The sequence below is a fragment of the Podarcis tiliguerta genome, assembly GCF_965153285.1.
Source record: "Podarcis tiliguerta genome assembly, chromosome: 9".
Taxonomy (NCBI): Eukaryota; Metazoa; Chordata; class Lepidosauria; order Squamata; family Lacertidae; genus Podarcis; species Podarcis tiliguerta.
In genome coordinates, this window is record NC_139542.1 from 60,040,982 (window position 1) to 60,068,079 (window position 27,098).

At 46.2% G+C, this 27,098-nt stretch overlaps 1 protein-coding gene across 3 annotated transcripts in view; it reads right to left on the reverse strand.

Annotated features, from left to right (window-relative positions):
- The window catches only part of NWD2 (NACHT and WD repeat domain containing 2), a 155,848-nt gene that overhangs the window by 52,251 nt on the left and 76,499 nt on the right, over nt 1-27,098 (reverse strand). The window contains exon 2 of one of the 3 annotated variants that reach the window (XM_083457957.1): nt 8,339-10,794. In XM_083457957.1, coding sequence (XP_083314083.1) covers nt 8,339-8,489 — 151 coding nt within the window. In that variant the 5' untranslated portion in view covers nt 8,490-10,794. Of the gene's footprint in view, nt 1-8,338; nt 10,819-27,098 lie in introns of those variants that run through there. The other 2 variants (XM_083457956.1, XM_083457958.1) reach the window with 2 other exon arrangements.

Consider the following 27,098-nt stretch of genomic DNA (forward strand, 5'->3'; position numbering starts at 1 on the left):
CATCAATTGTTTGGCGATCAGCCTTCTTTATGGTCCAGCTCTCCTTCCCTGGCTCACATGCGACACCCCTATTGCTACACTTCCACAGAGTTTTGTTTCACTTTTAAAAAGTCATAGCTTAGCATTAAACTAGGGTTCCTGACTTAAAACAAACTCTTTAATCAAGTTTAAACTTTTAACAGCACAGAGATTCATGACCCATGGTAAAACTTGGTTTGTTATGAACCCTAACAGAACTTGTTTAACCAGGATCCCTGGTTCAAACATATCACCAAGTCAGGAACTTCAAAAGAAAAACTCAGCTGCACAGGAAGAAGTGATGAAGGGAAGAGGAGAAGGAGTGTGCAAGCTCGACACTTTGCTTGGGCTCATTCAGGCACTGCTAAACCTTGGTTTAGTGCTCTGTACTCACTATATTAAGGGATGCGGGTGGCGCTGTGGGTTAAACCACAGAGCCTAGGACTTGCCGATCAGAAGGTCGGCGGTTCGAATCCCCGCGACGGGATGAGCTCCCGTTGCTCGGTCCCTGCTCCTGCCAAGCTAGCAGTTCGAAAGCACGTCAAAGTGCAACTAGATAAATAGGTACTGCTCCTGCGGGAAGGTAAATGGTGTTTCCGTGCGCTGCTCTGGTTCGCCAGAAGTGGCTTAGTCATGCTGGCCACATGACCCGGAAGCTGTATGCCGGCTCCCTCGGCCAATAAAGCAAGATGAGCACCGCAACCCAGAGTCAGCCACCCGTGTCCCTCCTATGTTGACATACAAAGCCCTAAATGTCTTGGGCTCTGAATTTCTGAAGGCGTGCCTCTTCCTATATACACCCGCACAGGTGCTGAGGTCTTCCTATATACACCTGCAACAGGTGCCTTGCTGGCACTTTCGCTGCTCTGTGAAGCTTGCGGTACAATGGTGTGTAAGAGGGCAGCTTTGGCAGTAGGATTCTGCCATGCTTCCTCTTCCACAGTGCCGTGCTGTTATCTCTGGTCAGCTAAGCAAGCAGGTGGGAGAACAGAGTTCCTGTTGCAGTTCCCCCCTGCAGCTAATTTTATCAGTGATAACAGCTCAGCAATGGGTAGAAGGGGTACAAGGAGACAGGGTGGGGTGGGCCTGGGGACAGCAGTCAGTTCTGCATCCTTGCCCTAAAAAGGCAGTTGATTTTTAGATTAAAATGTGTATATCAGAGTTTTGCAGTGATTTCGTCTTTTATAAACCAATTGTAAACTTCCACAGAGTTGGTGTATGTAAAAGAGTGCATGTAACAGAAAAATAGCTTGAAAAAAAACCCAAATTGAGCTGCCAAGTAATTCAAGTAGCTCATTGTTGATTTGGCAGGCGGTCTTCAAAACACAGTTGAGCTGCTGATTATTCTCAACAGAACACACATAAAAATAATAAAAGGCAGAGGCTTTTTAAAACATTTGTTCCAATCTAACAAAAGTTAGAAATAGCTATGGCTGTGCTCCTTTGGACACTTACTTTGTAGTGAGATTCAGTGAACACTTGCTTCCAAGTAAATCTACATAGAATTGGGCTGCAGTCCTCACTGCCCTATAAAGGACTGCAGCCTTACAGATCTTAGGATCTTTGCCAACAATGACAGATTGCTTTATTATTTTAAGTACCTGCAGTTATTGCTTTCATTATTGAGATTTTTTGGGGCGATACAAGTTACTTGCGACCTCCAGCCTAATTCTATGCGTGTCTGCTTGGTACTAAATACTTATTCTGTCTAATTCCCAAATCCATATGAACAAGCTTGCAGCCTAACTCAAGTCTCGTTGATTTCAGCTGAGACTGACTTTGGCTGGATTGAAACTAACTGCCTGCTTTTAAAACTAATTCATTGCTGATTATTCTGAAGTAGCTTGCAAATGAAAATGGCAACAGGCAGCTTGTCTAATGCATGCTAAACTAGTGAATACATAATTGTGCTGACATATACACTGCATCCAAATACATCAAGTCTATAAGTATGCAGTAGTTTCTCTTGCAGACCTATCATATGAATATGGTTTAATTGGTATATGCCCTATCCAAATTGCACATGAACACCTCCCGAAATGTTTAGAAAGTTTTGTAATTAGCAATTCCAGAATTAGGATTCCCAAACACTGATGGCCGACAATGAAATTGTCTAAGTGAGTTGACAAGATAACTTGGTTATCTTTGTCCTTGACTTATGCATGTACAATGGAAATTCCTCCTAAGTTTGTGTATGCAGAATCACTGCATGATAGCCGTTAAATCTTAGGATCTTTACTATCCATGCCTGTTGCTTTATCACTTTAAGTGCTATATTCAGTTATTGTTTGCACTATTGATATATTTTTTGACTGATGAAATCAAAGACCCTGATGAAGGCCCATGCACTATGTGAAAAGCACAGGGCTTTCACTTTGAAAACGTGCCACAAGTCATAGGTTTGAATCCTGATTGCAGGGAGGGAACAGCTCTGACACATAACACGTTTTATTTCCAAATTCAAATCCCTGTTACCTCTAGTTAGAGGACCACAACAAGCAGGACTGCCTGTGGCCTTGAGACAGCCACTGCCAACCAAAATAGTCAATGAGTAGCTGTATCAGTGGTTTGGCTCAGTGGCCTATTTTGACATAACACTAAATTATGAATGAGTGGGCATTAACCTTGGACTCATACACTCCCCTTGGCTGTGAGGGTTTGGAAGCATCCATTTCCTGCCTTTCACTAACTATTGTTTATTGTGTCTAAAAATGGTGCCAACTATGGCTAGTTTAAACTAGTGGAGGGCAAAACATAGACAAGGTTCTAATGGTAGTTCTCTGGATGACTTGCAGTAGATCAGCATGGGTTTCTGACTCCCAATAATTTAACCATAGCAAGTAAAAATTTATCTCCCTGCCTTTAATGACCTCGGGCTAGTCACTTATTAGTCTCTGTGTTCCTCTCCTGTAAAACATGAATATAAATAATTTGCCTTTGACCAGGTCTTTGTGCAAATATTGTTGGCACAAAGTTTTCTATTCCAAACCCCTGATCTGTACGAAGATATAGATATGTATGCATATCTTCAGGTTATTCCAGTTTATGATTTATGTCAGACAGTTCCAGCCCATGAGCCAATATGTTGCACCTGGCCCTGGTTTATAGGGAAAACACATTGTAGATCCCACAAGCCTGAAAAGCACTGGTTTAAATTATAGTTCATTATCAAGCCAGGTTCATAAACCATAGTTTGAGATATGGTTTAAACTAATCACAGTTCGTGTGATGTACCAGGAAACTGCAGTTAGTGAAAAACAGGAAGTGGATGCTTTGAATTTCTTCATTGCAGCCTTTTATGGTTGCAGTGGCGTAACGTGGGTTGTCAGCACCCGGGGCAAGGCAAGTAATTTGCACCCCCTAACCCGTGGATTTGCGCCCCCTAACCCGTGGATTTGCGCCCCCTAACCCTAACCCCCAGATGTGCGGCCGGCCCCCCCTGCACCCCCCACGCTACGCCACTGTATGGTTGAGCATTATACCTGAAACAGGGATGTATATGGGATACCCCTAAATTCCTTACCTAGATATTACCTCTGTGTAAGAAATTCTGCCCCAAGTCCTGTGTGCAACAATTACATGTTTACATATTTGGCTGATAGCTCATGTAGCAAAATATATGGATATGCAATTGCAGAAATAAAGGTCCACAATGAAAGTCTTATCCAGCTAGGAAAATGTATCACATTCTAATTTGACTAATAGTGCAAACTGCTATGTAATTTGCAAATTGTTGCCACTTGGGCAGGGTTCTTGACGAGTGGATTTATTTCCTCAGATTTGGACTACTTTGTGAATTGTTTTCATTGTGAGCTTGGGAGCTATTACAACCAAAAGGTCACCAATAAATAAAGCAACCAAAATAACAATATTTTTATATGCCTTCATCTACAACTGCTTTCTAGAGCGGCAACCTTCAATCAGCATAACTGGTAATCAACTAAAGTGGGGTTGCTGCTACCTTTTTAAAGGATTGGGCTCAAGTTGGCCAGTCATCCAAAAGCTATTTGCCAGCGTGGGAACAAGAGTGATCATGGCCAAAGTGGTTGTGTACACACAGAGATAAAGGTAAAGGTAAAGGTACCCCTGCCCGTACGGGCCAGTCTTGACAGACTCTAGGGTTGTGCGCCCATCTCACTCAAGAGGCCGGGGGCCAGCGCTGTCTGGAGACACTTCCGGGTCATGTGGCCAGCGTGACATCGCTGCTCTGGCGAGCCAGAGCCGCACACGGAAACGCCGTTTACCTTCCCGCCAGTAAGTGGTCCCTATTTATCTACTTGCACCCGGGAGTGCTTTCGAACTGCTAGGTTGGCAGGCGCTGGGACCGAGCAACGGGAGCGCACCCCGCCGCAGGGATTCGAACCGCCGACCTTTCGATCGGCAAGCCCTAGGCACTGAGGCTTTTACCCACAGCGCCACCCGCACTGTATATCTTGCACACAGAGATATACACCACAAATTCACAATATACACACACACCACACATAGATGAAGGAAAACTCTTTCACTCTCTCACACTCCTATCTTCAAACACACATCAACTCACTTGCACACACAACCCCACTGCAGTGAAGATTCAACGTGTCCCTCCCATCATCCTAGCCATTCAATGGGGCAATGCTTCCTTCATAATGTTGAGAGGAGAACTTTAAACTTCTTTTTCAGCCTGGTGCCGTGATGGTGATTCAAATCACCGGCAGCTGTCGGGCCACTTGTAGTGGTTTGGCAGGCTGGACTCAGCCTAATGGGCCACAGTTTGCCACCCTTCAGTGTTTCTCAACCTGTGGGTGCCCAGATGTTGTTGGACTACAACTCCCATCATGACCAGTGGTCAGGGATGATGGGAGTTATAGTCCAACAACATCTTGGGGAGCCACAGGTTGAGAACCACATTAACCAATTTAAGAGTCATCTTTTTTCCAAAATGCAGAACCACTTGTAACCTGAGCTGACCCGGCAGCACGGGACTCACATTTTGGAACTATTTTTCCGTCTCTACCTTACGGATGAACAGATGCAAAACAGGATGGGGCTCCTATGCCTTCAACAGCTTTATGGAAGAGCGATCTTGGGCAAGTGCGGTTTGCTGTGCAGGAATGAGCAGCGAGGGAGTGTCATGAAAGTGCTAACACAACTCAGCACCGGGGGCTGCTTCAGAGGCAGTAACTTGTTGGGTTGGAAATGCCTGGCAGACGAGTTGAAGGTGTCCATGTGGAAGGCATCTCATAGCTCGAGGCTAAGAGTGTCCCTTTTATTGTATATTACCCCTATTGCAGCATATGCGCTTGGTGCTGATTGGATAAACGTGGGCTACGTATAAGTGTCATATTATCACATACACATATGAGGGGTTTACATACAGACATACGCATCACTAGATAGAGAGAGCACAGGAACATGGCAATCTATGCTAGATAGGGGATGTCTTACGCAGGGATTATAAGAGTGCACTTAACATTCTTCTAGTCTGTGGTAATAAACAGGGGAAGTTTATAGTTAGATTACAGGGTCATGACATCAGCTTAGAGAGTTAGCTTTCCGTACCAGGATACCGTGCCAGGGTCGAACAGAAGGCACAAAGCGAGAACTTTCACCTACGCAGCGCCTCTGAGATATGCAATAGGAACACAGGGGGGACAGGACGAAACACATCCCTCTAGTCACATAGGGATCCGGAATACACACTACAGTAACTATTACAAGGAAGAACACCCACACACAAACACACACGTGGCTGCAGCTAAATGCACAGATGTTCTACATGCTAGAACTGAGGCGGCTTCGTCAAGAGAGACTGTAAGCATCTTCCTCTTATTCCCCACTACCCTTCCTGTGAGTAATGGGCTAGGCACCAGTGCTCCCTGGGACACCATGTACTGCAGCCACCAAGGTCCCTGTTTTTAGCTGTGCTTTTGTCTCAAACCAGGAGAATGAGCATGGCAATAAAAAGGCAGGCAAGTGAGGAGGTCTCCTGCTAGCAAGGCCACCAGATTGATTAGGATATTTCCTTATTTAGTGTGCTTTATCAGCCAAGGCTGAAGTAAAACGGGGATGGGGAATAGTGGTCTATCCCCGAAGGAAACTGACAAAGAAGCGTTTAATGGAGTTTGTCTTCTACATAGGTTCGGAAGGGAGTTCAAAACTGACCTAATCTGCCCGTTTAAACATGACACTCACGTTCCGGAGTGCTCCACAAACCTATACTAATGTGCATGTCCACACAGAATAAATACCATAAACTGCCAAATGAAGTCTATTGGATTCTAAGTTTAGAAGGTACTCACTGACATACATAACGAGGTGGAATTGTAAGGCAAGCTATTTCCCTTTAAATACTATACAAGTCCCAAGCGGCAACCTGCTCTAAATCTAATGATTGCCTCACTTACTGACTGTGACTTAATGGCACTTTAATTGCAATGGTACTTTTAGGTTAGCTAGACCCTTCAAATTTGGGCCATGCACAGTCCAAGGGATCCACCCCCCCCCCTTTACTAGAAGTTTAAAAGGGGAAAATGTGCAGATTAGAAATGGAGGGCAAGGAGTGAAATGATTAGGGTGATTCCAGGCCAGGCATTCAAGTACAAACACAACACTAGGATTACACAAAAAGTCTAAAGGCCCCTCCAGACTGCTTTTTTGGGCAGGCGTATTCTACAAGATGTCATTGGTGCAATAACAGCGCAATCCACACATCCATTCCACTTTATTAGTTGTTCTGTTGTCACATTATTGCCATCTGGAGGGGCACTCTTGCACTATAGCGCAATAAAAGCAGGAGGGGGGTGGAATAAACCGGAAGATTTGTGCTATAAAAAGTTACAGGATTTCAGCAGGAAGTTATAGGATGGGCAACGATAGCAAACAAAGTAAGTGGGATAGCTCAGTTGGAAGAGCATGAGACTCTTAATTTCAGGGTTGTGGGTTCGAGCGCCAGGCTGGGTAAAAGATTCCTACATTGCAGCCCTGTTTAGGGAAGTTTTAATGTCTGATGTTTTATTGTATCTTTAATATTTTGTCGGAAGCCACCCAGAGTGTTTGGGGCAACCCAGCCAGATGGGTGGGGTACAAATAATATATTATTATTATTATTTATTATTATAACTCAGGACATGAAGCTGACCTCGTGACAGAGGCCAGCATTCCATCCAGCCCCCCCCCCCCAAGCCGCACGTGGAAGAAAATGTCGCCATGTGGGCTGTTAGAGGCGCAGCCGCCTCTCAAGGCTCAGCTCTAGGGTGTCCAGAGCACGTGCCGAGCAACCCTGAAGGGCGACGCATGCGTCTGGGCTACGTGAAGCCTCCCACCAAGCACAGAGCAGGCCACTCTGAAGTAACTGTGGGGTAAGTGTGCCCCTGAAGGACCACGTGCGCAGCCTGGGAGTCATTTTGGAGTCACAGCTGTCCATGGAGGCACAGGTCAATTCTGCATCCAGGGCAGCTGTCTGGCAGCTCCATCTGGTACGCAGGCTGAGACCCTGCCTGCCTGCAGATTGTCTCGCCAGAGTGGTGCATGCTCTAGTGATCTCCTACTTAGACTACTGCAATGTGCTCTACGTGGGGCTACCTTTGATGGTGATCCGGAAACCACAACTAATCCAGAATGCGGCAGCTAGACTGGGGACTGGAAGCGGCCTCTTAGACCATATAACACCGGTCCTGAAAGATCTACATTGGCTCTCAGTACGTTTCCAAGCACAATTCAAAGTGTTGGTGCTGACCTTCAAAGCCCTAAACGGCCTCGGGCCAGTATACCTGAAGGAGCATCTCCACCCCCATCGCTCAGCCTGGACACTGAGATCCAGCGCCAAGGGCCTTCTGGCGGTCCCCTCACTGCGAGAAGTGGGGTTACAGGGAACCATGCACAGGGCCTTCTCGGTGGTGGCGCCCACCCTGTGGAACCCCCCCCCATCAGACATCAAGGAAGTAAACAACTACCTGACTTTTAGAAAACATCTGAAGGCATCCCTTTTTACGGAAGTTTTTAATGTTTGATGTTTTATTGTGCTTTTAATTTTCCGTTGAGCGTGGCCCAGAATGGCTGGGGAAACCCAGCCAGATGGGCGGTGTAGTAGTAAATAATAATAATAATAATAATAATAATAATAATATTGATGATGATGATGATGGTGTCATGATCATCATCTCCAGGCTCGGCTCCGGGCATCCAGAGCGCGCCCAGCAGCTCCGCAAGGCGGCCCACGCGCCCGGGCCGTGTGAAGCCTTCCGCCAAGCGCGGAGCGGCCGCTCAGAGGTAAAAAGGGTCGGTGGACGGAGCTGCGGCCAAGCCTTCCGAGCCCCTCGGGGAAGCGCAAGCTTACCTTCGGGATTGGCGCTGATGAAAACCCGGACGCTTCTCCCGCTGGGCGCCAAGTGCAAGGGCAGCGCCGAGAGGTTCCCGGAGAACGCCGCCCTGCGCAGCGCCGAGTCCCGCGGGCAGGGCAGCTTGCCGGCCGCGCCGCCCGGCCACATCGCCGTCGCCGTCTCTCTTCCTCCTCCTCCTCCTCCTCCTCCTCCGCCTCGCCGTCCTCCTTTCCCGGCCGTCCTTTCGCGGAAGGGCGAAGGAAGCGGCGGCTGCAGCTTCCCTCAGGGCGCTCGCCTCTTCTTCTTCCTCCGCAGCCCGCCCAGCTCACCACCGCTACCGCCGTCGGCGCTCTCCGGCCATGCGGGTCCTCGTCAACCCGCCGCCGCACCGCCGCCAGCTCCCCTCGGGGGCGAGCCGCGGCGGGGGCGAAGGGAGGTCACCGGGAAGCTTTCAGGCGGCGCCGCGGCGGCTTGGGGAGAAGCAAGAGCGCAGCGCTCTCGGCTCTCGGAGAGGAAAAGTTTGCGCCCCGGGCCAAGCGCTGGGGCGCGTCGTCGAGGGGCGGAGGATAGTAGGAGCTGCCCGGCCGGCAGGGGCGCGCTGCAATGTCAGGGCCACGCCGGGGCCGGTTCCCTGCTCGACCCCGCCGCGCTGGCTGCTCTTCCAAGGCCGCTCAAGTCTTGCAACTCTTGCTCTAGTTCAATGCAAGCGGCGCTTCGAGAGACGACGCCAGTCGGCCGCTTCCTTCTCGCGCGCAAAAACGCGCAAGCGAAAAAAAAAGGAGATCTGTTTGGATCAGGCGCTAGCCGCTGCTGCGGTTCCCCTCTCGGCGCCGAGCCTTTGGGAAGGCTGCGAAATGGTTTTGCTGAATTGCAGTGCCACTTCGAAATCGCCAACCAGGCAGGCAGGCGGGCAAGCAAGCAAGCCAGCCAGCAAGCTCGGGCTGAGCTTTCCTCTTGCAACTCTTCTCTGTCTCTCCCCCAAGTCGTCTTCTCGTCGAAGTTGCTCGTGCAATCTCTCTGCTGCAAACGAGATATTTTTATAGTCCTGCACGGCTCGGGCGCTCCAAATGGAGGGAGGGAAGAAAAGAAAAGAAGAGGAGGAGGAAATAGTTCAGAGAACCCCCTTGGATGTTTTGTTGCAAGGGCACGGCGAGCGCGCGGAAAGCAGCAAAGGTTAGGTATTCACCAAGCGAGAGAAAAGCCCGCTTTGAAGCGTAAAAGCAGCAGACGGGAAGGAAGCGGCGCGCACAATGGAAGCCGGCGAGCTGCTTTGCAGCGGTCAGTGTCCCGGTGTCCCGGCGAGCAGCTCCAATGAAATATGCAGAAAGGTTGATGATGTCTGGCCGGGCTCAGACAGCCGCCGCCGCCGCCTTGCCAGCCTCCTATTGCCGAGACACAAGTCCATACGCAGAGAAACACCCCTGCGCTTCCTCCAGGGGGCGGAGGCGCCTGCCCGGCCCCCAGCCGCAAAGCGTGCCAGGAAAAGACCGCGGCGAGGAGAGCCTGGCCCGGATGATCCGCTGCGAGAAGAAGGGGGGCGCCGATCTGGAATCGTCTGCAGGGCTTGAGTGTTTCCCCTGGAGGCAAGAGAGAGACTGTGAGCTCTGGCATCAGATCAGCTGGGCACGGGCAGGGTAAGGAAGTGGGTGCGGAGGTGCACCATGCAGCCTTCGCAGTTGCTCAGCTGCTTTCGGGAGCGCTTTGGGCTCACCCAAAGTTCGCAAGGTGAAAGTTGTGGGTGATCTCATTGAATCTCCTGGAAATTTCATAGCACTCAACTCCTAGGGGCTGAGGTTCCCCTCAATAAAATATTTGAGAGGGCCGAGCCCCAACCCCAAGCGGATGGTCCTTGCCATTCCAATGGTGTGTGTGTGCATTGCATATTGTGATTGATTATGTGGGGTGCGGTTTACCTGCCCCCCATTTATTCAACTTGGCACCCTTGCATAGAGTTGGAAGAGAGGGCCATCTGTGCCAACCCCCTGCAATGCAGGAAACCTGCCCACAGCCATCCCTGGGTGGGCTCTAATCGCCAACCTTCTGGTTAACAGCCAGACACACTGACCCATTGCACCACAAAGATGGCTGAATGTCAGGTGCTGGGAATCACAAGTGGGGAAAATGCTGCTGTGCTCGAGAGCCAGTGTGGTGTAGTGGTTAAGAGTGGTGGACTCGTAATCTGGTGAACTGGGTTCGATTCCCCGCTCCTCCACATGCAGCTGCTGGATGACCTTGGGCCAGTCACACTTCTCTGAAGTCTCTCAGCCTCACTCACCTCACAGAGTGTTTGTTGTGGGGGAGGAAGGGAAAGGAGATTGTTAGCTGCTTTGAGACTCCTTAAAGGGTAAAGGGACCGCTGATCGTTAGGTCCAGTCGTGGCTGACTCTGGGGTTGCGGCGCTCATCTCGCTTTATTGGCTGAGGGAGCTGGCGTACAGCTTCTGGGTCATGTGGCCAGCATGACTAAGCCGCTTCTGGAGAACCAGAGCAGCACACGGAAATGCCGTTTACTTTCCCACCAGAGTGGTACCTATTTATCTATTTGCACTCTGACGTGCTTTCAAACTGCTAGGTTGGCAGGAGGAGGGACCTGAGCAACGGGAGCTCACCCGTTGCAGGGATTTGAACTGCCAACCTTCTGATCGGCAAGTCCTAGGCTCTGTGGTTTAACCCACAGATCCAAACTCTTCTTCTTCTTCTTCTTCTTCTCCTCCTCCTCCTCCTCCTCCTCCTCTTCACACCAGAGGTGCAATTTACGGCAGCGTGACTAGTTTCACCACACTGGACACACTGCAGGGCATCACAACTATGACATAGGGAATTGAGCAGAACAGAAGGCGAGCTGTGCGTATGGGGTGTGAATTTTGGCCTTGCACAGAGCGCCGCTGAAATCTGAAAGACCCAAGTCCGCCCCTGCTCACGCCCGGCTTGCGGGCTTCCCATGGGCATCTGTTTGGCCACAGTGTAACTAGGATGCTGGCCTGATCTAGCAGGGCTCTTCATAATTTCTTATGGCCCTATGCAAACCTAGAAGCCCTTTTTGCATTCAGTTTATAGCAGGATAAGACACAGAAGGTAGGGTTGGGCTAAGATCACAATGCAGCTAAAAACGTACAGTCTGCAGCAGAAGGGCTCTCAATTCCTCCCAATCCCATATTAAATCCCATACTTCAGACTTGAACGCATAACACTGGAAAGGTTCAAAGATGACGTTAGGCTAATGAGCCAATGTTGTCTTCATATTATACTTCCATCCTGTGGACCCTTTCCTGGAAGTATCAGTCTTATTATTGGAGATACATATCATACAGCTATTCATATAAAGTGCTTCAAGATTACTTTTCTCTTTTAAGGAGATATATAAATATATTTTCAAAAGCCCCAGTAGACATATATTAAACAGCTCATTGTTCCTTTGAAACTTGAACTTGTGTGGCACATGGATCTTAATGTTAGAACAGTGTAGATGATGGATAGTAAAGGTTGAAGTGATATAGTAATCCTAGCAGTTACAAATCCAAGTCTACACCATCGTTTTATTTATGGCTGAAACAAATGACAAACCATTCAACCAGGAAGCAGGTAGTGTTCAAGAAATAAACCAGAAGATACATTTCTTCAAATCTAGGCATGTATTAAAGATGATAAAGGGACACAACGAAACAGCTTCTCCCATCCTTTTTGTCGTTCTCTTCTTTTATTTAACTCCATTGACTTTATACCGTATTTTTCGCTCTATAAGACGCACCAGACCACAAGACGCACCTAGTTTTTGAAGGAGGAAAACAAGAAAAAAAATATTCTAAATCTCAGAAGCTAGAACAGCAAGAGGGATCACTGCACAGTGAAAGCAGCAATCCCTCTTGCTGTTCTGGCTTCTGTGATAGCTGCGCAGCCTGCATTCGCTCCATAAGACGCACACACATTTCCCCCTTACTTTTTAGAAGGGAAAAAGTGAGTCTTATAGAGCAAAAAATACGGTACTATAAACACATATTATTTGCTGATTAAAATTATTTATAAACCAGAAGTTAGCAAGGCAGTGTAAAACATAATAATTTAAGACAACCCACTAGAACAACATTAACAACCATTAGAATATAAACATTTACTCCCACCATTTATGCATCTATTGATAAATGTTGTTAAATGTTTTATAATATGTCCTTGAAAGTGGAGTGGCTTGGCACTGATGTTATTTGATATTATTAATGCCTATAAAGTGTAGCATAGCAGTCTTCCTAGCATACATAGAATCCACACAGCTTTTGGATTTTATTTTGGATTTTGGAAACCTCAGTAAATGATTAATAATTGATTACGTAGTTTAGATGTGGCCTTTAGGTGCCCTGTCTTTTAGAAAAAGCTGCTGTCACTCCCTTTGTGGCCTTATATGAAATGGAGGGGGGAAACACCTTGGTACTTCTGATGAACCAGCGAATGAAGCACGGCTGACCTTTGCTTAGCATTGCAGATCTAAGGCACACAATGAGATACTAGTTACTCTAATGATGCTGTTCATTTCCCCCTTCCTCATCTTACTGGGTAGTTGCATTCAGCTGCTGCTGAAACATTTTGTCAGCAACAAGTCATTTTCCTAGTGTTTTATGCCTTACCTAACAGCAGCTTCTTGAAACACTGGGAACACACAATTCAGCTACATGTCATATTATTGTACCTGAAGATGTATTTGCAGAGCGTTATCTTTTTCTTCCAAGGCGGCTCAGAATGAAAGGCAAGCTGCAGTTACACAAGAGCAGTGAAAAGGGGCTGTGCTTTGGGATTTGAGGACATGCCACCTGCTTGAGGATAAGAAAGGCACATGGACACGGTATATTAGGTTAATGGGCTAAAAAAGGCCACAACTGTATTGATTACAGCATGTGAGAGGTACAGTGGTACCTCGGGTTACATACGCTTCAGGTTACATATGCTTCAGGTTACACACTCTGCTAACCCAGAAATAGTGCTTCAGGTTAAGAACTTTGCTTCAGGATAAGAACAGAAATCGGGCTCCGGCGGCGCGGCAGCAGCAGGAGGCCCCATTAGCTAAAGTGGTGCTTCAGGTTAAGAACAGTTTCAGGTTAAGAATGGACCTCCGGAACGAATTAAGTACTTAATCTGAGGTACCACTGTGTTGGCTTAGGTATTGGATAAAACAACAGAGTGTGACTCCACCCACTCAGGGAGGGGTGAGTCTATCAAGGGTTAACCACCAGTGGGAGGAGCCTGTTGATGCAAATACAACTGAAAGCTCCCCCTGATGTCACCGGGGGTCGTCCCATGGCCCTAGCCGCCAGCAAGGATGTCGGACAGGATCCACGACCACCGGATTCCTTTACCGGAATACCCATAAAATGGAGGGGTAGGTGATGGCCACACTCTGCCCTCCAACACACAACCATATTCCCATGCCTAACCGCCACCCGAGCCAAAGGAGGCTCGTCGCCAGTACCCTCACAGCTGCAACCAATCCCTAAGGCTTCTGATGATGTCGGCCAGCCAAAAATCATTGCCAAGGTCCGAAAGGTGAACTCCGTCACCACGAAATAAAGACCATTCGCTGAACCAGATGTCAACATGCTGAATCACTTGGCCATACATATAGCGCAATTTGCGCACCACAACACGGTTTAAAAGTTTCCTGGATTTTTCAACGGCCATAGGGCTGTGGGAGCCACGCCAGACCCTTCTCTTCAGAAGGTTGGACCAAAACAATGTTGTCCCGGGATAGAGCAGCCAGCTTGTCAAAGTCCTTTTTTATGCTCCATAGCAAGTCTATGCTCTTTCTGAAGGGTAAATCATTCTCCCCCAGCTCGATGATTTGGCGGTGAAGGTCCTGTGTGAGTGCCTGGAGGCAGTTGGAGGATGGATGGCGGCTAACAGATTGAGGTTGAATCCTGACAAGACAGAAGTACTGTTTTTGGGGGACGGGGGCGGGCGGGTGTGGGGGACTCCCTGGTCCTGAATGGGGTAACTGCGCCCCTGTCCATGGAGGCGCAAGTTAATTCTGTGTCCAGGGCGGCTGTCTACCAGCTCCATCTGGTACGCAGGCTGAGACCCTACCTGCCTGCAGATTGTCTTGCCAGAGGGGTGCATGCTCTAGTTATCTCCTGCTTGGACTACTGCAATGCGCTCTACATGGGGCTACCTTTGAAGGTGACCCAAAAACTGCAATTAATCCAGAATGCGGCAGCTAGACTGGTGACTGGGAGTGGCCACCGGGACCACATAACACCGGTCCTGAGAGATCTGCATTGGCTCCCAGTACGTTTCCGAGCACAATTCAAAGTGTTTAATGCTGACCTTTAAAGCCCTAAACAGCCTTGGTCCTGTATACCTGAAGGAGCGTTTCCACCCCCATTGTTCAGCCTGCACACTGAGATCCAGCGCCGAGGGCCTTCTGGCAGTTCCCTCATTGCGAGAAATGAGGCTACAGGGAACCAGACAGAGGGCCTTCTCGGTAGTGGCGCCCGCCCTGTGGAACGTCCTCCCTTCAGATGTGAAGGAAATAAGCAGCTATCTTCTCTTTAAAAGACATCTGTAGGCAGCCCTGTTTAGGGAAGTTTTTAATATTTAATGCTGTATTGTTTTTAACACTTGATTGGAAGCCGCCCAGAGTGGCTGGGGAAACTCAGCCAGATGGGCGGGGTATAAATAATAAATTATTATTATTATTACTAATATCGGGCAAACCAGATCTGACAAGAAGCAGCAGCCAATGGCTGGGGAACGCTGCTGCGGCCGTGTTTGAGCGGCTAAACCCTGCCCCCAAGCCTCCAGCTGATTGCTGGAGCTAGATCATGTCAGAATTCACTTTCTGAGCAAGGTATGACCAGTAGTACCTATCACCTTGGGCAATGTATGAAATGCCTCATTACAAAGAATCACAGAATCGTAGACTTGGATGAGGGTCTTGCAATGCAGAAATCTTTTGGCCAACATGGAGCTTGAACCCATATAAAAGGTAAAGGGACCCCTGACCATTAGGTCCAGTTGTGATCGACTCTGGGGTTGCGACACTCATCTCTCTTTATTGGCCGAAGGAGCCGGCGTACAGCTTCTGGGTCATGTGGCCAGCATGACTAAGCCGCTTCTGGCAAACCAGAGCAACACATGGAAACGCCGTTTACCATCCCGACGGAGCGGTACCTATTTATCTACTTGCCCTTTGACGTGCTTTCGAACTGTTAGGTTGGCAGGAGCAGGGACCGAGCAATGGGAGCTCACCCCGTCATGGGGATTCGAACCGCCGACCTTCTGATCGGCAAGTCCTAGGCTTTGTGGTTTAACCCACAGCGCCCCCCGCGTCACTTTTATAGTCTCATGCTCTACCCACTGAGCTATGATTATTTTCGCTAAGGTTTAGTAACAATGTCTACAAGGAATAAGAAATTCTGGAGTGTTTTAGCCACGCCTGCTTAATACAAGGGCTGTGCACTGGATTCAGCCAAATTCTGAATGGAATCAGGCCCATTCAGGGGGACCTGGGCTTGGGCCAGAGAAATGGGTGGAGATAGCCCCATGTTGGGCTGCCTGGAGCAACACAGGGCTGTCGGAGGGGAGATCATCAGGTGAGAAGGCTGCAGGCATCTGCTTCGGCAGGAACACACTGGGGAAGTGGACCCCAGCAGGACTGAATCCTTTGCTCACCAGTTGGCGACTGAAGGATTCAGTTCTGTTGGCTTCAGCAGCCTCTTTCGGAGTCTTTCAGACCCTGGCAGGACTGAATCTTCCTGCTCTTGGTTGGTTGATTTCATCTCTCTCACCTTATCATTTTTTCCAGTCTTAAATTCAGTTCTTCACCTGTAGGAATTTGGATTTTTTTAAAAAAAGTTTCTCGTGAAAAGTCAACAGCAATCTACTGCTAATTTTTCCGAGAAAACACATTTTTAATATGGAGTCTTGACCAATGCACACATTTTTGCAAGCAATCTTCCCTATTGCAATGCATTTTTGTGTTATTTCCACCAATATATCCTCTCTCTTTTTGCACACTTTCTCCTATAAACAGTGGTTGGCTCCCTGCTTAGTAAAATTCAGATAAGTACTAGTTTTGAAGGATAGCTGTGTTTTGCTTCACATATTGTTTCATAAACTACCAATTCGCTAGATTCCGCTCAAAATGCAAATGGAATCAAATCTCTTTCCTCATCCCTACCTGGAAAACAGTTTGAAAATATGGCATATATGGTATGATATGATGTGACATGGGACGGAAGTCAATGGCCAACTGATCTTGTTGGGAGTTGTCCACTTATTTCAAATCCATTTTAAACCCACTCTGTGTGAGCAAACCAGAGTTTGGACTGGATTCTGGATTTGATATCCTAGAGATCCCTGATAGACAACCCAGATCTTCCATTTATTCATACTATGCTTTAATCTCAAAATCCTGTTATCAGATTTAAGCTACAAGTGTGAGTGAATGCAGTAACCTACTTGTTTTGGTTCTTATTGTTATCCCAACGTTATTGTGGTTGGGCTGCTGTGATTAATATCTGGGATATCAGAATGATAAAAATTTAGTGAGCTGTTAGGAATTTATTACCTTTTGTTTGTCCATATTCACCTTTGTTTCTTGATGTCAGACCAGTATTCTGTAGTGCAGGGGTAGTCTACAGAAGCCCGATCGCCTTCTCAATCCAGACCGTGGACGGTCCAGGAATCAGCATGTTTTTACATGAGTAGAATGTGTGCTTTTATTTAAAATGCATCTCTGGGTTATTTGTGGGGCCTAGGAATTCGTTCTCATCTTAAAGAGTAGCGAGTAGAGACATCACCTTGCCAACAAAGGTCCGTATAGTAAAAGCTATGGTTTTCCCAGTAATGATGTATGGAAGTGAAAGCTGGACCATAAAGAAGGCTGATCGCCGAAGAATTGATGCTTTTGAATTATGGTGCTGGAGGAGACTCTTGAGAGTCCCATGGCCTGCAAGAAGATCAAACCTATCCATTCTTAAGGAAATCAGCCCTGAGCACTCACTGGAAGGACAGATCCTGAAGCTGAGGCTCCAATACTTTGGCCACCTCATGAGAAGAGAAGACTCCCTGGAAAAGCCCCTGATGTTAGGAAAGATGGAGGGCACAAGGAGAAGGGGACGACAGAGGACGAGATGGTTGGATAGTGTTCTCGAAGCTACAAACATGAGTTTGACCAAACTGTGGGAGGCAGTGGAAGACAGAAGTGCCTGGCGTGCTCTGGTCCATGGGGTCACGAAGAGTCGGACACGACTAAACGACTAAACAACAACAAGGAATTCGTTCATTATTTTTTCTTTTCAAAATATAGTCCAGCGCACCACATGGTCTGAGGGACGGTGGACCAGCCCATGGCTCAAAAAGGTTGCTGACCCCTGCTGTAGTGGTTAGCATGTCATTTTAGGACATGAGAGATCTGGGTTCAAGTCCCTACTCAGCCATGAAGCTCACTGACTGACCTTGGGCCAGTCACTCACTCTCAGCCTAACCTACCTCACAGGGTCGTTGTGATTATAAAATGGGAAGGAGGAGAACCATGCAGACAGACCCCCTTGAGCTCCTAGGTGGAAAGGTTGGGATATAAATGTAGATTATGTAATAAATAAATAATAACAAAACAATCCATACTCATTACTTGCAAAGCATTTGAACTTAGACTCTAAAACAGTAGAAAATGGTTCCAACAGTAAAGTGCTTCGTTTCTGCCCTGCCAATTCAGCTGTGTTCTCGCTGACATGGCAGTACAGATAGCGCTCAACTTCAGTGTTCGACTGTAGACCCATTGAATGCCAAAGTGGTTCTGAGAGATCTGCATTGGCTCCCAATACGTTTCTGAGCACAATTCAAAGTGTTGGTGCTGATCTTTAAAGCCCTAAATGGCCTTGGTCCTGTATATCTGAAGGAGCGTCTCCACCCCCATCGTTCAGCCCGGACATTGAGATCCAGCGCCGAGGGCCTTCTGGCGGTTCTCTCACTGCGAGAAGCAAGGTTACAGGGAACCAGGCAGAGGGCCTTCTCAGTAGTGGCGCCCGCCCTGTAGAACACCCTCCCTTCAGATGTGAAGGAAATAAATAGCTATCCTATCTTTAAAAGACATCTGAAGGCAGCCCTGTTCAGGGAAGTTTTTAATATTTAACGCTGTATTGTTTTTAGTACTTGACTGGGAGCCGCCCAGAGTTGCTGGGGAAACTCAGCCAGATGGGCGGGGTATAAATAATAAATTATTATTATTATTATTATTATTATTATTATTAAGGTGGGAACGTTCCCTTAAATTGTTAGCCCTCCAGAAGCAGTGGTAACTTTGGTAAAATTACCATGACCTGTGCTGAGCCCGTGGGCTAGGATGGGGTATAAACATAATAACAAAACGCTTAAAAAACAACAACACTTGTGCAAGAGATGTGTGAAAAATATTCCTATGAAGTCATGAAGCACTGCAACATTTCAGATCTAATATTTGAATTATTTCACATTAGGAAACAGACCAAACCCAAGAAAGGAGCACTACAGAACTTGTCCTCTTAGCTACTGCTGCTGAAATGCAAATGCAGAAATATTCCCCTTTCATTTCTAAGTTCTAGTACGGCCTGCCAGCTGGCAGTGGTACAAGCAATGTTATTTCATCTTCAGCTTTAAAGAAAATCTGCCTTATCTTCTGTAACTGCAGAAGTGTTGGTAAAATGTCAAACGGAGTTGTTTTTCCTTTTCAAGAAAAGGAGGAAAGGAACAAATGCGGCGGTCTAAAATTCTCAGCTCCCTTTGAAGCTAGATAAGTAAAACCTCATCGTGTTTTCCTCAATTTCTAAACGTAGGTGTTTAAATCGTATCAATATGGCCTTGTTACTGGTCCTTCTTCCATTCCTCCCCCTTCTCTGTTTTCTTTTTAGTCATTCCTCCCTTCCCCCTCCTACACCGGTTGTCTTCCCCAATGCCAAATTTAGATATGATCCAGCCAAAGTTAAGCATTTAAGGATCTCGTTGAGAGAGCTTGAATAGCCGTCATTTAAATCAAAGGGATTTTAAAGAACTGAATCTTGCCCTTGATAATACTATGGATTATAGTATTTTAATATTTTTTTGGAAGCCGCCCAGAGTGGCTGGGGAGGCCCAGCCAGATGGGCGGGGTATAAATAATAAAATTATTATTACTATTATTGTTATAACTCCTTGGGAAAGGAACCATTTGTATTCTAGAGTATGTAAGCATTTTTATCCTTATCCCCCTCCTGCTTTAAAATGTTTCTGTGGCTTTTATACAAATGCCTTTTCTCAAATTTCTAAATATTTGTGTTCATGAAAAGGTATTTTTGAGTTGGATCTAGGCTTCACCTTCTGCAAATTGAAAGGCTCTTTCTGTCCATGGAAACTTTTTTATTATTATTATCCAGCAGGGGATTCCTGTTGGAGAAAGGCAACGATGGGGATGGCATGCAGTGCCAACAACTTAATTCTATTTCTGGATAATTGGATGGAATGGCGGCAATCAAATGGGTAGTAGTTATGAGGTATTATGTGTGCAGGCCCCTTTTAGAGGGTTCCACAAATCTCGCTGAAAAATCTCTCGAGATCCTGAAATCTCAGGTCTTACGGGATTTGAGCCATAGCTGTCAACATTTCCCTTTTGAAAAGGGAAATTCCCTTATTCCGAATAGGATTCCTCACGAGAAAAGGGAAAAGTTTTTCTTTTTTTAAATTTCATTTTCAGTGCAGAATTACAACAAAAATTACAAACATTGACTCCAAAATAATAATATACAAACAAGAAAGAAAAACAGGACACACAAAAAACAAAAGAAAACAAAAGAAAAAGCACACATCTATAAATAAAACCATATCTTCATTCTAATCTAGTCATTACATACATATACACATATTGACTTCCTTTGTTCTAAGACCTCAAAAATTTTACTCTTTCAAATTGTTGGGTCTAATGCAGATTACTTCTATCTTTATATTTTTTAACGCCATTTTTCTTTTTCTTTAACCCTGTAAAGCATCATTCATTACATCCCGAAATGCTTACTCCAGAACAATGTTTTTTCATATACTCTTTAACACATCCCCATTCTTTCAATAATTTCTGGTCTGATTGTCCAAGAAAAGGGAAAAGTTGACAGCTATGATTTGAGCTGCCAAGCTCTCATGATGTCACAGAACCTTGCAACAACTTGGCAGCCCAGTGGGTCAGGGCAGAAGTGGTACCAAAGCCGTCAGTCTCCCTTTGCCCCTCACATCCTCCCTCCTGGAGGGTTCAGAGACGCCCCTTTGACCAATTTCCCACCCTATGCCAGTAGCTACTGGAAAGTGTGGGAGGAGGTTGCAGAGGGAGGAGGAATAAGCAAAAGTCCTTTGCTTCCTGTGCCAGTAGGAGCAGTCCCCATAGTTTATAGCAGGGGTCAGCAAACTTTTTCTGCAGGGGGCTGGTCCACTGTCCCTCAGACCCTGTGGGGGGCCAGACTATGTTTTGGAAAAAACAAAGCCCAGCCCCCTTCCTCCTCTAGGCAGGGCGAGGAGAAGCTAGGCGGAGGGAGGGAGGAGGTGCCACCGCGGTGTGTTTGTGTGTGTGTGGGAATGACGCAGCCTGAATGATCAGAATCCCCACGCTGATCCACGCTGCGATTCCCGGACCGTCTGCAGGACGGATCCAGAAGGCAATTGGGCCGAATCCGGCCCTGGGCCGTAGTTTGCCAACCCATGGTTTATAGCTACAATTTATAGCATTGGTAGGCAAACTAAGGCCCGGGGGTTGGATCCGGCCCAATCGCCTTCTAAATCCGGCCTGCGGACAGTCTGGGAATCAGCGTGTTTTTACATGAGTAGAATGTGCCCTTTTATTTAAAATGCATCTCTGGGTTATTTGTGGGGCCTGCCTGGTGTTTTTACATGTGTGCTTTTATTTAAAATGCATCTCTGGATTATTTGTGGGGCATAGGAATTTGTTCATTCCCCCCCCCCCCCCAAAAAAATATTGTTCGCCCCCCCCCAAGGTCTGAGGGACATTGGACCGGCCCCCTGCTGAAAACGTTTGCTGACCCCTGGTTTGTAGCCTTTGTAGCACATGTTTTTTCCCCTCCTGGTGCAGGTTACAATTCCCATTTTACAGAAGGGAAAATTGAGGTTTAGAGGAAGTGACTTACTGAGTCCATGGCAAAGGTAGGACTTTGACCCAGACCACGCAGATTCTCTAAGGTCGCACAATAGGGAATCCGAGCTCAGTTAGGATATAAAACCAGGGAAAGGAAGCTCACGAAAATGTTCTCATGCACTTCATTCAATCTTGCTCTTGAAGAAAATTGTTATGGCAAGTAATCTTACAACAGAATTTGAAACGGCAATTAGGAAGATGCTAGATCCACGGAGCACATAACATGCCTGCAGTCAAGCTAAGAGAAGACCATCTGTTATGGAGAATATCATCAGCATTTTCCTCCAGTTTAACTGAGCTGCACCTTCTCTACATTTGGTAATTTAGAGCTGCAATCCTAAACATCTTTACTTGAAGAAGAAGGGTGCTCATTTAAAACAAATGGCACCCCAACACAAATATGGTTTCGGATTGTGATACGTACTTAAGACAAAATCGTCAGTATTCAGTTAATAAGCTTATGAGCAGAATTCAAAGCACACACTTAAAAAAATACAGGTCAGTATTATTGTTATTGTTATTGTTATTATTATTACCCTGCCTTTATTTATACCTGGTCTTTTTCCCTGAAGGGATTCAAGGCAACTTACAGATAATAATAAGAACTGCTGAAAACATGGGGGGGGGGGGGAATAATTAAGAACAATTAAACATTGATAGAAATAAAACTATATACATATTTTAAAAAATCTATGCACATATATACAATTATATCACTGTTAAATTAACTGTTCTACCATTTTGCTGAGGTTTCAATCCTTATGCACATTTATTTGGGAAGAAGATTCACTAAAGGGGATTCACCTCCAAGTCAACAGGCTTAATGCTAGACTGTAAATAAAAGGTGGATAAAGAACCATGTTAATATCTCATGATAGTTTCTGTGGACACCCCTGCAAAGATGTTCAGAGCGGTGTCATCATCATCATCGAAAATGTCCTGCTCATTGCTAGGGTAGCTTCTCCAGATCTGCTAAGGTTCGTGAAATCAGTTGGGGAATCCAATGCAACAGCTGCCAGTATTTTTACACTCATTTAGCTGCGTGTTTAGGTTATCCTTTTTCATTGCCTATCTCGTGACTTGCTGCCGCAGATGTGCCAAAAAGCCTCTACACCTGTTCCAGATCTGGAACAAAGCACTTAATCTCAGAGACAATCCTTGCAATCAACTAGGAATTTCACTGTGTGATTCTAGGTTGTCTTTCCCCCCCGTGGCAGAAATAATAATCAGTAGGATTTCTGGCTCAAGTCTACTGTACCTAATAGAGATTTCTGTAAGCTGATGGAGCATGCTGCACTGCCTTACTAAATGCCGTCTTGGATATGTTCTGCAAGTGTGGCTGTGCCAGAGTTGTGCTCTGAAATGTGATGAAGGAAGGACTAGGCTAGGAAAAAACACTGAATCAACCATTTGCCTTCTAGCAGAGCACGTGGCTTGGCTCACTTGCTCAAGACATCTGGAAAGGGTTTCCACTTCCCCCAAAGGGAAGCCTGGATATGATGAATAAGCTAGAAGTCTTTCCACATTCAATGGTGTATTGCACAAATGCATATCTTTTGGATTTAACTGCAAAAAGCTTGCTTCAGGAAGGGAACGACATTATCCAGCTTTCTGCTCAAATCATTGCAATAGAGATCATACTCTGCACTGTAACAAGAGGCATGCAGTTTCTCAGAGCATGTGCAATTTGTTGTTGTTGTTGTTTAGTCGTTTAGTCACGTCCGACTGTTTGTGACCCCCTGGACCAGAGCACGCCAGGCACTCCTGTCTTCCACTGCCTCCCGCAGTTTGGTCAAACTCATGCTGGTAGCTTCGAGAACACTGTCCAACCATCTCGTCCTCTGTCGTCCCCTTCTCCTTGTGGAGATCTTTCCCAACATTAGGGCCTTTTCCAGGGAGTCTTCTCTTCTCATGAGGTGGCCCAAGTATTGGAGCCTCAGCTTCAGGATCTGTCCTTCCAGTGAGCACTCAGGGCTGATTTCCTTAAGAATGGATCGGTTTGATCTTCTTGCAGTCCATGGGACTCTCAAGAGTCTCCTCCAGCACCATAATTCAAAAGCATCAATTCTTTGGCGATCAGCCTTCTTTATGGTCCAGCTCTAACTTCCATACATCACTACTGGGAAAACCATAGCTTTAATGATACGGACCTTTGTTGGCAAGGTGATGTCTCTGCTTTTTAAGATGTGCAATTATTACCTCTGAAATGAATAGGAATATTTTGGGATTGGGGAACTAGTTGACACAAGGTTGTCAGAAGATAGATTCATATAAATATAACTAAACATGTGCACATAATAAACTTAGTTGGTCTCTAAGGTGCTACTGGAAGGATTTTTTTAATTTTGTTTCATGTGCACATACATTTGCTTGGATAAGGTTCAGCCAGTTTCACCTGAGAAGGCAGACATGATGTTTGGAGAAGTCTGTTCTGCAGCTTGCCTTCTACAGGACTAGCTCTGAGGCTGTGTTCCTCATCAAGAGTTGCTAATTTGTGGCCTTCTAGATGTTATTAGGCTACAACTTTAGTTGACATTGGACTAGATGACTCTTGAGATCCCTTCCAGCTCTACAATTCTAATGCTTCTAACTCTCGTCACATCTAGCCAGGACGGCCAGTGGTCAGGGATAATGCAAATTGTAAGTCCAGCAATGTCTGGAGGGCCACAGGTTTACCAATGCTATATCTGGTCTGTATCCGATATCCAGGTGGGCAGAGCTGTGTCAGGTTAAGCCCATTCTGCTCCCTTACTCAGGTCTCAGTTTGAGTTGCCCTTTGTTGTTGTTTGTTGACTGTAGAGCTATAAACATGAAGTCATTACCCTACCCCAGAAATCAATTTGTTGTTGTTTAGTCGTTTAGTCGTGTCCGACTCTTCGTGACCCCAGGGACCAGAGCATGCCAGGCACTCCTGTCTTCCACTGCCTCCCGCAGTTTGGTCAAACTCATGCTGATAGCTTCAAGAACACTGTTCAGCCATCTCGTCCTCTGTCATCCCCTTCTCCTTGTGCCCTCCATCTTTCCCAACATCAGGGTCTTTTCCAGGGAGTCTTCTCTTCTCATGAGGTGGCCCAAGTATTGGAGCCTCAGCTTCAGGATCTGTCCTTCCAGTGAGCACTCAGGGCTGATTTCCTTCAGAATGGATGAGTTGCCCTACCTCTGTTTTTAGGATAGATGTTCAGAGACACATGGACATTCTCCCTTTGAAAATATAAAAGCCAGCAATCATTTCAGGTCTGCCTCAACTTAGTCCTTTTTAGTGGATCAATGCCATTACCTGTAGTTCTTGATGGAACTGAGATCACTGATGCTCTGGGAAAATAACCTGGGGAGAAGATAATGGAACATGTCTCAGCAACTGATGTCTTATACAGAAGTGGGGAAAACCCATGGCCACTCCTCCTAGATTACAGACTGATTGGTTCTGGGTGCTATAGGTAAAGGAACTGCAGCATGGCTGGCGTGTTGACATTTTGGACCAGTCAGGTACTTTTCTTTCAGGCTGGACTGAGCTGTATTTCAGAGGCTGATCAAATGCCTCTTTGCAGTGTTTCCATTCATCGTTAGCAGCCAAACCTCAAGAAAGAGCCATTTGCCCCTCTGGTTTGCACTGTGTATTTATTTGTTTGATTTCTTAGACACCCACCCTTTACCATGAGGGCCATTTATAACAAAAAAGGGAATATAAAAAAAATCAGTTTAAACGGTTGCAGTATCTCTGAAGAAGACAACTTATGTAAAGTGATATTTTTATTGAGCTAACTTACGAGCCTCTCATCAGACATTCTGTGTATAGCTGGGAAGAGTCCAGCTTTTACTGTGGGGACGCAGAACTTTACACTGCCTACCTCCCTCTGTTCAGCTACCTCTGTTGTTGATCGGTACCTCTGGCTTTTATTATTTATAGTCCTTTATGCGATGGTCCTCTCAATCCTTCAAAGAGATTAATGAATTTGTTCTCATGCTTCCTTTCCCTTATATTAGTTTTACAGACTAAACCAGAAAGTTCTTGAATATGGAATGATTCATCAGAGGAAGTGTGTACAGAACCTTTCGCCTCTCATTTTTTGCTTCACCACCTTATTTCTCAAGTAAAACTTCCTTTGTTTTTGTTACCTAGACAAGGCTGAGGGCTGAATTACAATGGTTTCCAGCAAGGGATTCATGATTCACTAGTTCTTCCTCGTTCTGAAGATCCAGAGTGGAGATTTGCACTGATCTCTGCTAGGGCCCAATGACTGAAGATATGGGGTGCTGATGTTCTAGTGCAGTGGTGTCCAAACTTTTTTCAAAGAGGGCCAGATTTGATGAAGTGAAGGGCCATGGGGGCCAACCATTTTAATGTATTTTTAATCTTTGTTGGAAGCTGCCCAGAGTGGCTGGGGAAACCCAGCCAGATGGGCAAGGTACAAATAAATAATTATGGTATTATTATTATTATTATTATTATTATTACAGTGGTACCTCGGGTTACATACACTTCAGGTTACATACGCTTCAGGTTACATATGCTTTAGGTTACAGACTCCACTAACCCAGAAATAGTGCTTCAGGTTAAGAACTTTGCTTCAGGATGAGAACAGAAATCGTGCTTCGGCGGCGTGACGGCAGCAGGAGGCCCCATTAGCTAAAGTGGTGCTTCAGGTTAAGAACAGTTTCAGGTTAAGTACGGACCTCTGGAACAAATTAAGTACTTAACCCGAGGTACCACTGTATTACCAAAGGGCCAACCAAACAACTTTTACCCCAGGAAATAAACTGCCACAGGGACTGGATTAAACCCCTGAAACAGATTTTGGACATGCCTTTTCTAGTGCTACTGGCAATGTCAAACCTGCAACAGATGTCAATCTGGCACATGCCAGGGGCAAGGAGAAGTAGAAGGTTCATGTAGGCAGAAACAGTCCAGAAGTATGGAGGAATAACTTCCTGGCTTCTTTCACTGTCAGATTCAGGGAGAATAGTAGACTTTAGAGCTGTAAAATTGGCACTGGGCATGAGATTGGTTCATGGAGACTACCCAATTCCAAAGACCAGAAAGATTCAGCTCTGTGCTGTTAGGAATCACAGAAATGAAGAGTTGAAAGGGATCCTGAGAGTCCTTTAGTCCAAACACCTGCAATGCAGGAATCTCAGCTAGATCATACATGACAGATGGCCATCCAGCCGCCAGGGAAGGAGAACCCACCATCTCTTGTGAGAGTTTCTTCCACTGTTGAACAGCTTTTACTGTCAGAACATTCTTCCTGATGTTGAGTCGGAATCTCCTTTCTTGTGACTTGAAGCCATTGATTCATGTCCCATCCTCCAGAGCAGGGGAAAACAAGCTAGTTCCATCTCATAGAATCATAGAATCATAGAGTTGGAAGAGACCACAAGGGCCATCGAGTCCAACCCCCTGCCAAGCAGGAAACACCATCAGAGCACTCCTGACATATGGTTGTCAAGCCTCTGCTTAAAGACCTACAAAGAAGGAGACTCCACCACACTCCTTGGCAGCAAATTCCACTGCCAAATTTCATCTTCCATTTGACAGCCATTAAGATATTTGAAGATGATTGTTCTGTTTCCTCTGAGTCTCCTGTTTACCAGACTAAACATACCCAGCTCCTTCAACTTATAAATAAGGACACTTTTTATCAGTTTTCC